We start from the raw sequence: 13955 nt of genomic DNA on the forward strand, positions 1-13955 counted from the left end.
CCATCACACGAAGCTGAGGGGGGGGGGGAAATCACCATGAGGCTAGGGAGAGAGGAGACCCTGCCCATACATACCTATGCTGTAACCTAATAGTGGTGACAGCGGACCCAAATACCAAAGACTAAAATGCAATGACCTACACTATTACAACTGGACAAACATGGGTCCCTGCTAGAAAAAAAAAAAAAACAAAAAAAAAAAAAAAAAACACACGTTTCATTGGATTGCTTACCTGTATTCCAGGAATACAAACGTGCTATGCAGTGCTAATGACAGAGGCGGGACATTGTGACATATGAGACTCTGCCATCATCTCCTGAAAACCCCCAAACACACTCCCCCCAACCTGCAACCCCAACACATGGTGCTATCTGAACCCCAAGCTGACCGGAGTAAAGTGAAACCGGATGGAAGAATACTACCCCTATCCCTGCGCCCGCAGCACACAAGACCCTGCCGCATGGTAACGCTGCCGAGACCTGCCACGACCACCGGGAGAGAGATCCAAACAGAAAACCTTGCAGCTGACCATGCTGCCGCCCTGCAAGCCACAAACAGGAAGTGATCTGCCGTGACCTGCCCTAACCCGGAAGTGACCTGTCAACACGAGATCCTACGACCATAGGAAGGAGAAGGAGGGCAGGCTTTATGCAGCCTGACTCCTCCTACAATAACAGGCTGACCTGCAGTCAGCCTTACACTTATTAGAAAGATTAAAAAGACATTATATATATATATATATATATATAATAAAAAAAAAAAAAATTATAACAATAACTCCTACAACACTCTTGGTGCATGATAAAAAATACAATTTTCATCGTATTTATATTATTTCACATAATTCAAAGATGAATACAATATTCCTCCAGTTAGTCTGACATGTTTCAGGAACAATTCCCTTCTTCAGAGGCGTCCATAGAAGATAATGTAGTATATTCTGAAAAAGAGGATTGGTTTTTAAACAAATGCATTTTTTAAAAGACCTGATTTTGTCATCAATGGTCCATCAAAGCAAAGACGGGATTTATCAACTTTGATGGACCATTGATGACAAAATCAGGTCTTTTTAAAAAAAAAAAAAAATCCTGAGAAAGCAAGGAGACGGGAACTCTTAAAACTCCAGTTTGTACGTCTCAACACTCTTCCTGCGAGATCCTTGAGAATTGCAGAAGAATTCCCCCTATTCGAGTGAGCGGGGCGCCTCCTCATAAAAAGGAGGCTTCAGTATCTTGTAGGTTTCCTCCCTCAAGACCTCTTTTGTCCCTGGGGTTAACTCTGAGGATTACCTTTTGAACCCGACGGCGGAAGCCGTCGTGACTGCCTGGAGGCCGATGCCCCTGGCACAGGAGAAGGAGCTTTAAAACGAAAATACATTTACTCCTTTTCTTAAATGGCAAAAAGGGTACTTTTTCCACTAGAATTTCTTTGGATGTATTAACCAAAACATCCCCAAATAGCTGTTTCACCGCAAAAAGGAAGACTAGCCAGGAGCTTCTTGCATGGCGCTTCTAGCGAAGGGCGCAAGGCCTGAAGGATGAAAACTCTCACAGCAACTATTGCAAACATAAAGCTGCCAGATCCTGGGCCTGCTGAGCAGGATAACCTTGAACACCTGTTTAAACTGGTCTCTCAATGATTTACCAATTACTGTCAGCGCAGGCCGAGACACTCAATCTGCCAGAGAAAAAAGTGTTTTTTTTTTTAAATAGGAATTCCAACTTTTTATCCGTTGGATCCCTAAGTATTTGACCATTGTCTGCCAGACAAGTCAAACTCTTATTCACAGAGGATATAGCAGCATTATTTGCTAGTATAACCTACTTAGTGAATTTTTTCCACCATAGGATAAAGTGCAAAAACTTTTTAGGAGGGAATAAAATGCTTATCTGGGTGATCCACTCAGATACAAAAAAACTTTTCGAGCAATGAATGGACAGGTAAAGGCATGCACAGCTTGAGGAGGCTTTAGCGAACCCAAACACTCAGTTAAGGGTACATATATGTGGAGCAGTCTATTCAGCAAGGAACTGCACCATCAATGCTACAGATTGTGAATGCTCATCCTCCTGCATTTGACACCTCAGAAGAGTCCTCACCACGGTCCCCTGAGGGAGTTCATCTTCTCCGGCCTATAGTTCCTCAGTTTGAGGGTCCTGGGTAATGGAAGAGAACCTGTCGCATTTAGTCCCACACTGGGATGCGATTAAAGCCGCTAACTTTTTTTCCCAATCCTATCCTGGCTGAGGAAAAAAAGATCTTTTTAATAACAAAACAGGGGCTGCAGTGTTGAAAACAATTGCAAACATTTCATGGCCTCGATGCTCACTGACCAACCACCCCCTCTCAGGGGAGGATGCCATTTGTAGAGATGAGTAGGCTTTGCAGAGCTTGAGGGAGACCCTTTTAGCTCTTTTTTGGGGGTGTTTCAACCCCCCCTTCTGACCATAGCCTGATGCACAAAGCCGAGGTACTACCAGAAGAAATCGCATCCACTGCTTGAGCAATAGTCTGCCACTGCCACTGCTATTAATGCTCAGCCTGATGCAAATAGTAAATGTATCAAATAGGAAATGCCTGTGTCACCAACCTCTTTCATGCCCCTCTTTGCTCGTGTCCCTCCGACAATTTTTGCAGCCAGCACAAATGGAGTTTATTTTTTCTTAAAACACTCTCACGTTGGAGGACGCCAACGCTGCGTTAAGCCCCGCCCCCTCCGTCACATCCGATCCGACTTGTGTGTGAGGGAGGGATGGCGTGGAGGAGACCTGAAAGCCGCCGCCATGTAGAGGAGAAAGAAAGAAAACGGCATCGCCGATCTTTTTTTTTTTTAGCTCCCCCTCAATGCTCAGCCTCGTGAAGAGGGGGAGAGTTCAGCCCAGGTGGGGGGTGTCTGGTGGAAGCAAAACCCCCCAAACTTACCGGTCTGCCTGCCTGCTAGCTGGAGGAAAAAAGCCTGCTGCTTCTGTGACACAGCGTGATCTCTGAGAAAAGCATGAGAAGGTACGTGCTCCATACAGCCCCCAGTGGTGACACGTAGGCATGACAACATTTACTTTTTTAAAGGAGACATTTCATAAGAAAATTTAAAAATTCCTTAAAAAAACTCCACTTACCTTTCCCACCGCAGGGTTTTCTGTGGTAAAACCAACAGACCCAATCTTCACCCTTCACGGTGGGCTCCGTTAAACCTTCAGGAACCGGGGACCCTCAGGGAACCCACAATCCTGGACCTGTAATAGCACCCCGCCAGTAAAACCTTATGGCTTAAAATACCAAAATACTGGATCCCGGGGTCCAGCTCTCTAAAAAGAGAAGCGTTTACAAGCAAAGACCTCGTTTCTTCGGACACGAGGCCCGGGTACCATTCAATTTGGCCAAAAAAAGAGACACTTTGAATGGATCCGGCTGCATAGCTAGCCCCAAGTATTGCTCCACAGCACATCTTCACTCATGACCAACACCTTAGACACTGGCGAAAAAACTGAGATACTCCCGGTATGGGAGGGGTTATATAGGGAGGCAACTTCCTGGTTAGGGTGTACTAGTGTCCAGCACCTGAAGGTGGACTATAACCCACATAGTAATTACTATGGCTCTGTGTCCCGTGATGTACGATTAAAGAAAGAGGGGTAGCTCATTTCCAAATGGACCTCATTTACGCACTCTCAAACCATTAGGGACCGGGAGGGTCGATACATTCTAGTCAAGGGCCACATTAATGGTGTCATGTACACTTTTATTTCCTATTATGCACCGAACCAAGGCCAAGCACCCTTCTCCTCTCTGCTCATCTCCCGCTCCCCTCATTTTGAAGGCAAGGTAATAATGGGAGGCAACTCCAAAATAACCTTTGACCACCTTTTGGACAAATCAGCACAAGGCATACCCCCCCCCCCCCATCCAAAAAAAGCCTCCGTATAGCCCGGCTCTTACACTCCCCTGATAGACATTTGAAGAGAATTAAACCCTTCAGCAAAAAAGATTACACACACTTCTCAGCCCCACATAGGATGTACGCTAGAATAGACCACATCTTCATCCCCACCCCAGAGATTCACATGGCATCCAATGCCTCTATCTGTGCGGTACCCTGGTCAGACCATTCTCAAAGTGGTAATGAGGGGGAAAATTATCCAGCCAGCCACACGTCTGAAGCGGAAACAGCAGATGGATGTAGCAAACCTAGAGAAGGAATTCAAGTCACTTAGCAAGATGCACAAACGCAAGCCCACGCCTAATACTCTGGCTAAACTAGAAACTGCTAGAATAGCCCAAAATTTGGCTCTTACCTCCAGTGCAGAAAAACACTTAAGATGGGTGAGCGGCCAGTATTACCTCCACACTGATAAAATTGGTCCTCATCTCGTGGCTAAACTATCCCCTAAACATAGGATTTACTCCTTACCCAAAATTAAATCCTTGGCCGGTTCTTTGACACAGAACCCCAAACGTATTCTAGAAGCCTTCCACTCATTCTACTCTAACCTTTACACTGAGACCAGCCCCAGCACACCTCAAACTGAATACCTTATAGATGACATTCCCCACCCTGAACTCTGATCCACATCGCTCCATATTAGACTCCCCAATCCTAGAAAACGAAGCCCGAGGAGTCATTAAAGACCTTTAAAAAGGGTTTGGCCCCAATCCCAGATGGCTTTTCAACACACTACTATAAGACGTTTGTTGATGTCCTCTCTCCTTATCTGGTCCGGTTCTTTAATTCCTCAGCAAGGGTTCTCCCTTAGACTCTGCAGCAAATTTAGCATATATTTCTGTGATGCCCAAACCTGACAAAGACCCGAGCGAAGTAGGCAATTACAGACCGATCTCATTAATCAATAATGACTTGAAGATAATGACTAAAATGTTATCAAACAGACTAGCATCCTTCATAGGGTCATATGTTCATAAGGACCAGGTGGGTTTTAAATCAGGGAGATAGGGCCCGGACCAGATATGGAGGGCAGTAGATGCCATATCCCTCGAAGTCGTCACCTGACCCTACCTATTGACTACACTGGAAGGATGGGGATTTGCCCTAGCTTTCTCAAAATCTTGAAGGCCCTATACTCTCACCCTACATAAAGGCACAAGTCAGACTTCATTGCACTACTCAGACCTCTTCCCCATTACAAAAGGAACAAGGCAGGGATGCCCCCTATCCCCCCTCCTTTTCGCAATCGCTATAGAAACCCTAGCTATAGCGATCAGACGACATCTAGACATTCACGGAGTCTAATTCAGCAGGTCGACCCATAAATGTGTACTATTTGCAGATGATGTCCTCCTATTCGTAACATCCCATCTTATTTCACCCCCTGATATTCTCCAGCTATTAAACAAATTTGGACGAGTCTCAGGCCTGCAAGTTAATATGTCTAAATCTATAGCCCTCAATGTACGGACCCCCCCCCCCCCCCCCCGACCCTAGTAGACAGAATAAGAAGCCACTTTCCCTTCTCTTGGAGTAATACCTCCATTCCGTACCTGGGTATCCACCTCATGGCCGCTATAAATCTTCTGTACAAGTAGAATTACACGCCCGTGATCAAAAAACAGCAGACCTTGCTCAATGGTCACTGTATAAGATGCCCTGGATAGGAAGAGTAAATGCAATCAAGATGACCCTTTTACCTAGAATTCTCTACCGATTCCGCTCCCTTCCTATCCCAGTCACCAAACTACATATAAAAATCTACAATCAGCAATATTCTGCTTTATCTGGGGTAAAACAAGTCACCGCCTCTCTAAAGTCCTTTTTAGACCTAGACTGAAAAGGGGGATTGGGACTACCTAACCTCTGGTGGTATTACCAGGTGGCACAACTGAGCCATATATCTACCATCTACTCCAGAGGCCCAAAACCTGACTGGATAGGGATGGAATGACAGGCGATTCCGCATTATACGATAGACTATATGCTATGGCTTGCCCCCCTATTATGTCCCCAACATTGTCCCACTCTGTAGCCTTATGCGACTCACTCTATAAATTGAACTCTAACATCTGCTTGGCAACCATTGGCTCACATCTTTCACAACCCCAAATTTCCCCCAGGGATGGATATCAAGGCCTTTCAGTGGTGGCTAGAAAAAGGTCTTTATCGAACTGGGCACTACTTCAACTCAAATGGACCCCTTAAATTAGGCCATTGCATTAGCAAACTAGAAATGCCCCTCTGAAAAATTTTGCTTCTACCAAATATCTAATTTCCTAAACTCGATTCGGACCCGAAATACACACCCTCCAACAGTCACTCCATATGAGCAATGGTGCTCCACAGCCATGGATACGAGAGGGGGAATCTCCCCAATATAATCAGCCCTGGCTGATCTGTCAGAGAAAGCGCCCTACATGTTGAGTTGGGAACGTGATCATGAGATAGATTGCGACTTAGACACATGGTATTCTTACTTTGATCGTTAATTTAAAGGGATTCTAAACACCTCCTTGATAGAAGCTAACCTCAAGGTCATGTCCCGCTGGTACCTGGTTCCTACCTGCCTCGCTAAATATTATCTGCGGTCTTTCCCCCCTCTGCTTCAGAGGTTACGGTCACTTGGGCACACTTCTCCACACTATGTGGCAACGTCCTCGAACAAGGGGCTACTGTAATAAAATTTTCAATTTAATCCGCAAGACCACAGGGATTGTGGTTAACCAAGACCCTTCTATTGCCCTCCTCAATCAACGGATCCAAGATTTCAAAACTCGTCCAGACTCGAATTCATTTCATACTTCTAGGGGCCAAACTGACAATCGCACGGGCCTGGAAATCCCCCTCAGTTTCATACTACCTAACCAAACAAAAAATCTCCTGAATTATGTCCCAAGAAAAGATCTCCAACACTATCCTAGACACTTGAGAAATTAAAAAAGTATCTGGGAGCCCTGGGCCCGACACATCGGCGTTTCCTTATAGTTCTAGGGGCATACTCTTATCATAGATCCATCGGGCGTTAAGACTCTATACTATTTCTAGCTCTCCATGTGGCTTGCATCCTCCCCCGTTTGTCTTCACCCTTTCCTAATTTCCAGCTTCTCCGTCTTGATACCTCCTGTCTCTTCTTGTACTCAGTACACTTATCAGCCTCTGTAGGCAAAAGATTTAGATTACTGAAGATAGGACTCTCTTTCTAAAACATAAAACTTTGATGTGGTGTGGAATGAATTGTTCGCTCCCACCTTACTCTACAGTTGCTAAAGGTTTAAACAACTTTAGTCAACCATAGCCCAGGGTCGTAGACCTAACAGTTCTTTATTATAATGGTTGATCATTTTTCTAGTAATACTCTGAAGTAAATGGAAGTAATGGGCCGAACTGTCTGGCTACCACTAGCACAGTCTGATCCCACGTGGGGTGCAAAGGGTGGCGTGACAGTATCTATATCAGTGTTTTATCCAATGTTATTTCATGACTGATGTTCTTTCATATGTTTTACCACACCTTGGACTATGTGTGAAAACTCTCAAAAACAATTTTCAAAGTGCCAGCTATGAATAATTTAGGCACGGTAGTTTGTCGCCATTTCACAAGCATGCGCAATTTTAAATCTTGACATTTTTAGTATCTATTTACTTAGTGCAACATGATCTTTTATATTTTACAAAAAAGATATTACATTGCGTTTGTGTGCACTAAAAATCTATTAAAGTGTTTTTTTCTGAAAATCTGCATTTGATAAATGGCTGAGAAAATATTGTGCAATATAAAAGCAAGGCTTCTGCTTTCAGAAACTATCGAAGGTTTAAGGAATCCAAGTAATGTACTAGCAAAAAAAATTAAGATTTTAACATATACGAGAGAAGAGAGCAAAGGGCGGGACTTTAAATTCTCTTGTATATATTGAACCGGGATGGAGGAGGGGATCTCAACGCCCCCTACCAAACCTCATTTAAAGTCCCAAATTTCTGTTCTGTTTTTAAGATTTTAACATGTAAGTGAAAAATGTCTTCATTTCCCTGGATGGCAAGTGGTTCAAGTGCATGATCTTGCTAGCATTAGATCTGCACACTAGATCCTCTGGTTATGTTCTGCAAATATACAATTTCAGAAAAAACAAAAGTCCCACCAAGAGTTCACCAGACAGATATGACCACAAAATGCATTTAAAACTCTCACAATATACATACCCAAACCAACAAGGGCCATTCTTGCACTTGTAAAGTGATTCTGCACGTACTGCTGCAACTGAAAAAAAAAAAAGAGAAGAAGAAGTGTAAACATATGCTGAAGCAAACCTTTCTACATTAAATTTCTCTCCTTTTCTCTGTCCCCAACAACAGGTTTATATTTTGTACAAGAAAAATTCATGCCAGACCCAAAGGCTCTGGGTATGGCTTGTAGGGAGAATCCCCATGCTGGCTCCTTTGTGTTCACCTGTCAGCTGGGAATTCACGGCAGACAGCTGAATAAGAAGTGCAGGGGATGAGTGGTTGTTAGGACACCAGTGGGTGTGCTTCACAGCCGACTATTCATCTTATAAATTTATTAAACAGTTTGCATTTAACAAATTATTTTTTTTTTTAATATATAATACATTTTAGATCTCCATTATGCGGTATTTCCCATGCATTTCTTCTTTTTGTAGCAAATACCACATAAACTGATAGTGAACTGAGATTTTCAATATGGCATGCGATATTTGGATCAAATGAGTCACGTGATCCAAATATCGCAAGCAATATTCCTTTGTAAATTGAGCCTGTAGATTTGTTTTTTTACAAGGTTAAAAACTGGTTACCTCATCTGGAGAAACTTTTCCAATTCTATAGTCAGGACAGAACAACGAATTAGAAAGACCATTACGGTAAGCAGCAACATGAAGGTTCTCCAAGACACCTGTAGAATAAAGGGAAAAAAAAAAAAAAAAAAAAAAAGGAAGGAAGGAAGGAAGGAAGGAAGGAAGAGACACTTCATATTAAATTATTTAAAACTTCAAACACTTATTCACAAAATACACTTTACACAACATCAATAGAAATGAAAAATAAAAACCTCACTACTTACCAACTTGTGGATTTTGGTAAGCCAAAATCTTATCAGTCTTTACTTTGCCACCAAGTTCAGCGACCTCCCATCTTCTAAATTCTGGAGCAGTAGTGACATTAATAAGATATTCCATTACAGTATCCCTAAGAAAAACAAAAAAGAAAATCAAATCCCAAATTCTTTTGGAGTAGTGTTTGTATATTCATCTAAAATCTGTTATAAATAAAAAACAATATAATTACTAGTACTGGATTTCCAACCATTAAGTTAAGTCTGAGATCTTGATCCAGGGCTATGCTCTCCGTTCTCTACCTCCTCACTGGGTAGATTGACAGCAGCAGGAGCCATTGGCTCTACAACAAATCACCCAAGTATTTTGATTTACTTACACATAATCTCTAAGACATTCCACTGAGTACACAATGTTTTCCCGTGTTGATGTCACACTGCAGAGAAACAAATACCGATCAGTCTTCCACACAGTAACTGCAAGAAGAGCAACATTACTAGAACTTTTCAAGGAAAAATTATATATATATATATATATATATATATATATATATATATATATATATATATATATATATATATATTTATGTAAAGTCTCACATCTACACAAGTGCACAGCCTTTGCTCAATGCTCTACCATACAGGCCTGATTGGTGGAGTGCTGCAGAGAAGGTTGTTCTTCTGGAAGGTTCTCCTCTCTTCACAGAGAAATGCTGGAGCTCTGTCAGAGTGATCATCAGGTTCTGGTTACCTACCTGACTAGGGCCCTTCTCTCCTGTACGCTCAGTTTGGCCAGCGGCCATCTCTAGGAGTCCTGGTGGTTCCAAACTTCTTCCATTTGCGGACGATGGAGGCCACTGTGCTCATTGGGACCTTCAATGCTGCAGTAATTTTTCTGTACCAGTCCCCAGATCTGTGCCTCGATAAAAATCCTGTCTTGAAGGTCTACAGACAATTACTTGGACTTCATGGCTTGGTTTGTGCTCTGACATGCACTAACTGTGGGACCTTATATAGACAGGTGTGTGCTTTTCCAAATCATGTTCAATCAAGTTGTAGAAAGGATGATTAGTGGAAACAGGATACACTTGAGCTCAAATTTCGAGTGTCATGGCAAAGGCTGTGAATACTTATGTACATGGGATTTTTTGGTTTATTTTAAATAAATTTGCAGATTTCAAACAAACTTTTTTCACGTTGTCATTATGGAGTACTGTTTGTAGAATTTTGAGGAAAATAATAAATATAATCAATTTTGGAATAAGGCTGTAACAAAAAAAAAAAAATGTGGAAAAAGTGAAGCGCTGTAAATACTTTCCTGATGCACTGTATTTTATAAGACTGGCACAACCAACATTTTACTGTCACCCGCCACAAGAAATACATCCTCTTTGAAAGATTTTTAGCAATGAATTAAAAACACAAACCTTAAGCTAGCACCAGCAGCTTCAAGACCACGGGTAATTTTAAAAGCGGAGGCTCCCTTAGTTGTCTAGAAACAAAAAAAAAAAAAAGAAAAAAAAAGAAAAAAAAAAGGAAGAAGGTTTTGGTAAAATACATATGCCTAACTTATGTAAACAAGTATGCCCCTGGTATCAAGCCTCTTCTTGCTGTGCCAAATACACATCTGAGATTTCCCCTTACAAATAAACCAGCGCTTTTCCATAAACTGTCAGGACTGGAGAACATGCTAATCCAGTTTAGTTGCCTCAACAGCAAAGAACACATACACTCACCGGCCACTTTATTAGGTACACCTGTTCAATTACTTGGTAACACAAATTGCTAATCAGCCAATCACATGGCAGCAACTTAATGCATGTAGGCATCTAGACGTGGTGAAGACGACTTGCTGATGTTCAAATCGAGCATCAGAATGGGAAACAAAGGGGATTTAAGTGGCTTGGAATGTGGCATGGTTGTTGGAGCTGGTCTGAATATTTCAAATACTGCTGATCTACTGGGATTTTCACGCACAACCATCTCTAGGATTTATAGAGAATGGTCTGAAAGAGAAAATATCCAGTGAGCGGCAGTTGTGTGAATGAAAATGCCTTGTTGATGTCAGAGGAGAATGGGTAGACTTGTTCAAGATGATAGAAAGGCAACAGTAACTCAAATAACCACTCATTACAACCAAGGTATGCAGAATATCATCTCAACGCACAACACATCAAACCTTCAAGCAGATGGACTACAGCAGCAGAAGACCGTTTGCCACTCCTGTCAGCTAAGGACAGGAAACTGTGGCTACAATTCGCACAGGCTCACCAAAATTGGACAATAGAAGATTGGAAAAACGTTGCCTGGTCTGATGAGTCTTGATTTTAGCTATGACATTCAGATGGTAGGGTCAGAATTTGGCATAAACAACATGAAAGCATGAATCTATTCCTCCTTGCATCAAAGGTTTAGAGTGGTGGTGGCGTAATGGAGTGGGGGATAATTTCTTGGCACACTTTGGGCCCCTTAGTACCAATTGAGCATCGTTTAAATGCCACAACCTACCTGAGTATTGTTGCTGACCATGTCCATCCCTTTTTTACTACAATGTGCCCATCTTCTAATGCTACTTCCAGCAGGATAATGCGCTATTTTACAAAGCTCAAATCATCTCACCACTGGTTTCTTAAACATGACAATGAGGTCACTGTACTCCAATGGCCTGCACAGTCACCAGATCTCAATCAAATAAAGAACCTTTGGGATGCGGTATAACGAGAGATTCACATCATGGATCTGCAGCAACTGTGTGATCCTATCATGTCATATGGACCAAAATCTCTGAGGAATATTTCCTACACCTTGTTGAATCTATGCCATGAAGAATTAAGGCAGTTAAGGCAAAAAGGGGGTCCAACCTGATACTAGCAAGATGCACTTAATAAAGTGGTCGGTGAGTGTATACGTACATACATATATACACAAAAAAAATAGAAGATTGAAGATGACTCATTTTGCAATTATACAATATTCGTATTGGAGACTGCTAAGAAGTGGCAAAAGACAGCAGTGAATTTAAATTACAAACTTTTTCTGCAGGTGCAACAACTGTACCAGTCACTATGTATCCATGTGTTTTAGGGGATAATCCATTACAGTCTTTCAGACACATGGTAAATTAACGCAGAACTTCTCCCAAAAGTGGAAGTTCTGCTTTATGTCCTACTCCATCACATTTGGAGATTATATTTTTGTTTGGGGAGTGGGTACCTGGTTTTGAGAGGCAATCTGAGTGGAAGTTCTGTCCCCCCTTTGTCCGCAGTTTTCTGGGACACGTCAAAGGAGCACGTCCCAGAAGGCTGCAGGAACATTCGCAAAGCACAGGGTGTACATGTGCAGCGGGAAGCCAGCCAACTTCCTGCAGTAAAAATGCAGGCACCGGAGACCTGAAGGCCGATGAACTGGCCCAGGTGAGGACAGCGCTGGATCCCTTGACTGGTAAGTGTCCTTTTATTAAAAGTCAGCAGCTACAGTATTTCCTCATCTTAACTGTCATCCAGCCTGATGTCCGGACTTTCCAGGCTGCAAGTTGAAGGAAGAGGCCCCCCCCATCCCAAATGCACGAGCAGACCGCTCATTGATTACAAAAAAAAAAAAAAGTGCCATTTTTTCTTCCCACGTGCGTTACTAATGTACAAGCATTTCTCAGTACTATTAATGTGGAACTTAGTTTGGTGAACTGCTTTTGTGTATACTTGATCCTGCAAGTGTATCCATCCACCCAGTACTCCTATCTTGGTCTGAGGTTCCCTGTTGTGAGACTGTCCATCGGAAGCCCTTAATATATGATGAGCCTGATTTTAACTGTCACAATGCGAGTTGCCATTTGTCTTTTCATCACAATAAATCTGTAAATACTTTACACTCAGATTGTGCACTGCTGTTCTACCTAACAGCTACAATATTTGTAGCTACTGACATTTTTTTTATTTCTAGGGTGAAGATCCTCTAAGAATAAGACTTACCAAGTTAGAAGCAAGTCGTAAAACATGATTAACACCCAAATTGTTGGCGGATTCATATCGGCTTCCTGCCTTTATAAACACTCCGATCCTAGAAGATGGGGAGTAGTTTTCTAGAGAGGCAACAACCAGCCCATTTGGCAACTTTGTAATCTGTAAAACAATTTACAAGCATGTATCAAGAGCTAGAAGCTGGTGATAAGATACATAAAATGGCAAAATATAAAATCTATAAGAGGACACAAATTCTTCCCAAAGAAGAATAAAAAAATAAAAATACAAACCACGTATGCACCATGCAGACATACACCTAGAAAACCAGTAACAAAACAGAATCCCCCGGGTGCACACAACAACTTACCTCAAGCTCCTCAGGAGGAAGGTGAGCCTTGCCAGCGGCTTCAGGCTTTGTGGCTGCTTTTGCAGAGTAAAGCCTCCTCTGTAATAAAGCATAACATTAAATAATTTCTATTGATGCTACCAGTCTCCGATCCAAAATGTAAATAAAAAAAACATAATTGGGACTCCTAAGGCCGGTGTTCTATCAGAATACCACTACCTATCAGAAAATGCAACGGAAGGGACGTTGCAAACAACATTGCCTTTTGCACATGCGCTATGCCAGGGGTCTTCAAACTACGGCCCTCCAGTTGTTCAGGAACTACAATTCCCATCATGCCAAGTCATGTCTGTGAATATCAGAGCTTTACAATGCATCATGGGACGTGTAGTTCTGCGACAGCTGGAGAGCCGTAGTTTGAGGATCCCTGCGCTATGCGTTCCAACATGGCCACTATGCATTCCAATAGGTTTCCTAATCTGACAGAAGACAAAGGCGGCAGCAGACATCTTGTTACACCCAGGCAAGTCTTCAATTTCACATTAATTTTAGCAGTTAAAGAGGAAGTAAACCCTGATGGGTTTTACTTCCTCTTTTGTTCCCTGCAAAGTAAAAGCACAATGGGCTAGCATGCATCGCATAC

General features: G+C 42.4%; 1 protein-coding gene across 1 annotated transcript in view; it reads right to left on the reverse strand.

Annotated features, from left to right (window-relative positions):
- Positions 1–13955, reverse strand: part of UQCRC2 (ubiquinol-cytochrome c reductase core protein 2) — a 35081-nt gene that overhangs the window by 18772 nt on the left and 2354 nt on the right. Inside the window, exons 2-8 of the mRNA XM_073591050.1 lie at positions 13334–13411; positions 12976–13125; positions 10435–10499; positions 9388–9444; positions 9017–9141; positions 8751–8848; positions 8140–8197 (exon numbers count right to left, since the gene is read on the reverse strand). Coding sequence (XP_073447151.1) covers positions 8140–8197; positions 8751–8848; positions 9017–9141; positions 9388–9444; positions 10435–10499; positions 12976–13125; positions 13334–13411 — 631 coding nt within the window. The remainder of the gene's footprint in view (positions 1–8139; positions 8198–8750; positions 8849–9016; positions 9142–9387; positions 9445–10434; positions 10500–12975; positions 13126–13333; positions 13412–13955) is intronic.

The sequence above is a fragment of the Aquarana catesbeiana genome, linkage group LG06, assembly GCF_042186555.1.
Source record: "Aquarana catesbeiana isolate 2022-GZ linkage group LG06, ASM4218655v1, whole genome shotgun sequence".
Classification (NCBI taxonomy): domain Eukaryota; kingdom Metazoa; phylum Chordata; class Amphibia; order Anura; family Ranidae; genus Aquarana; species Aquarana catesbeiana.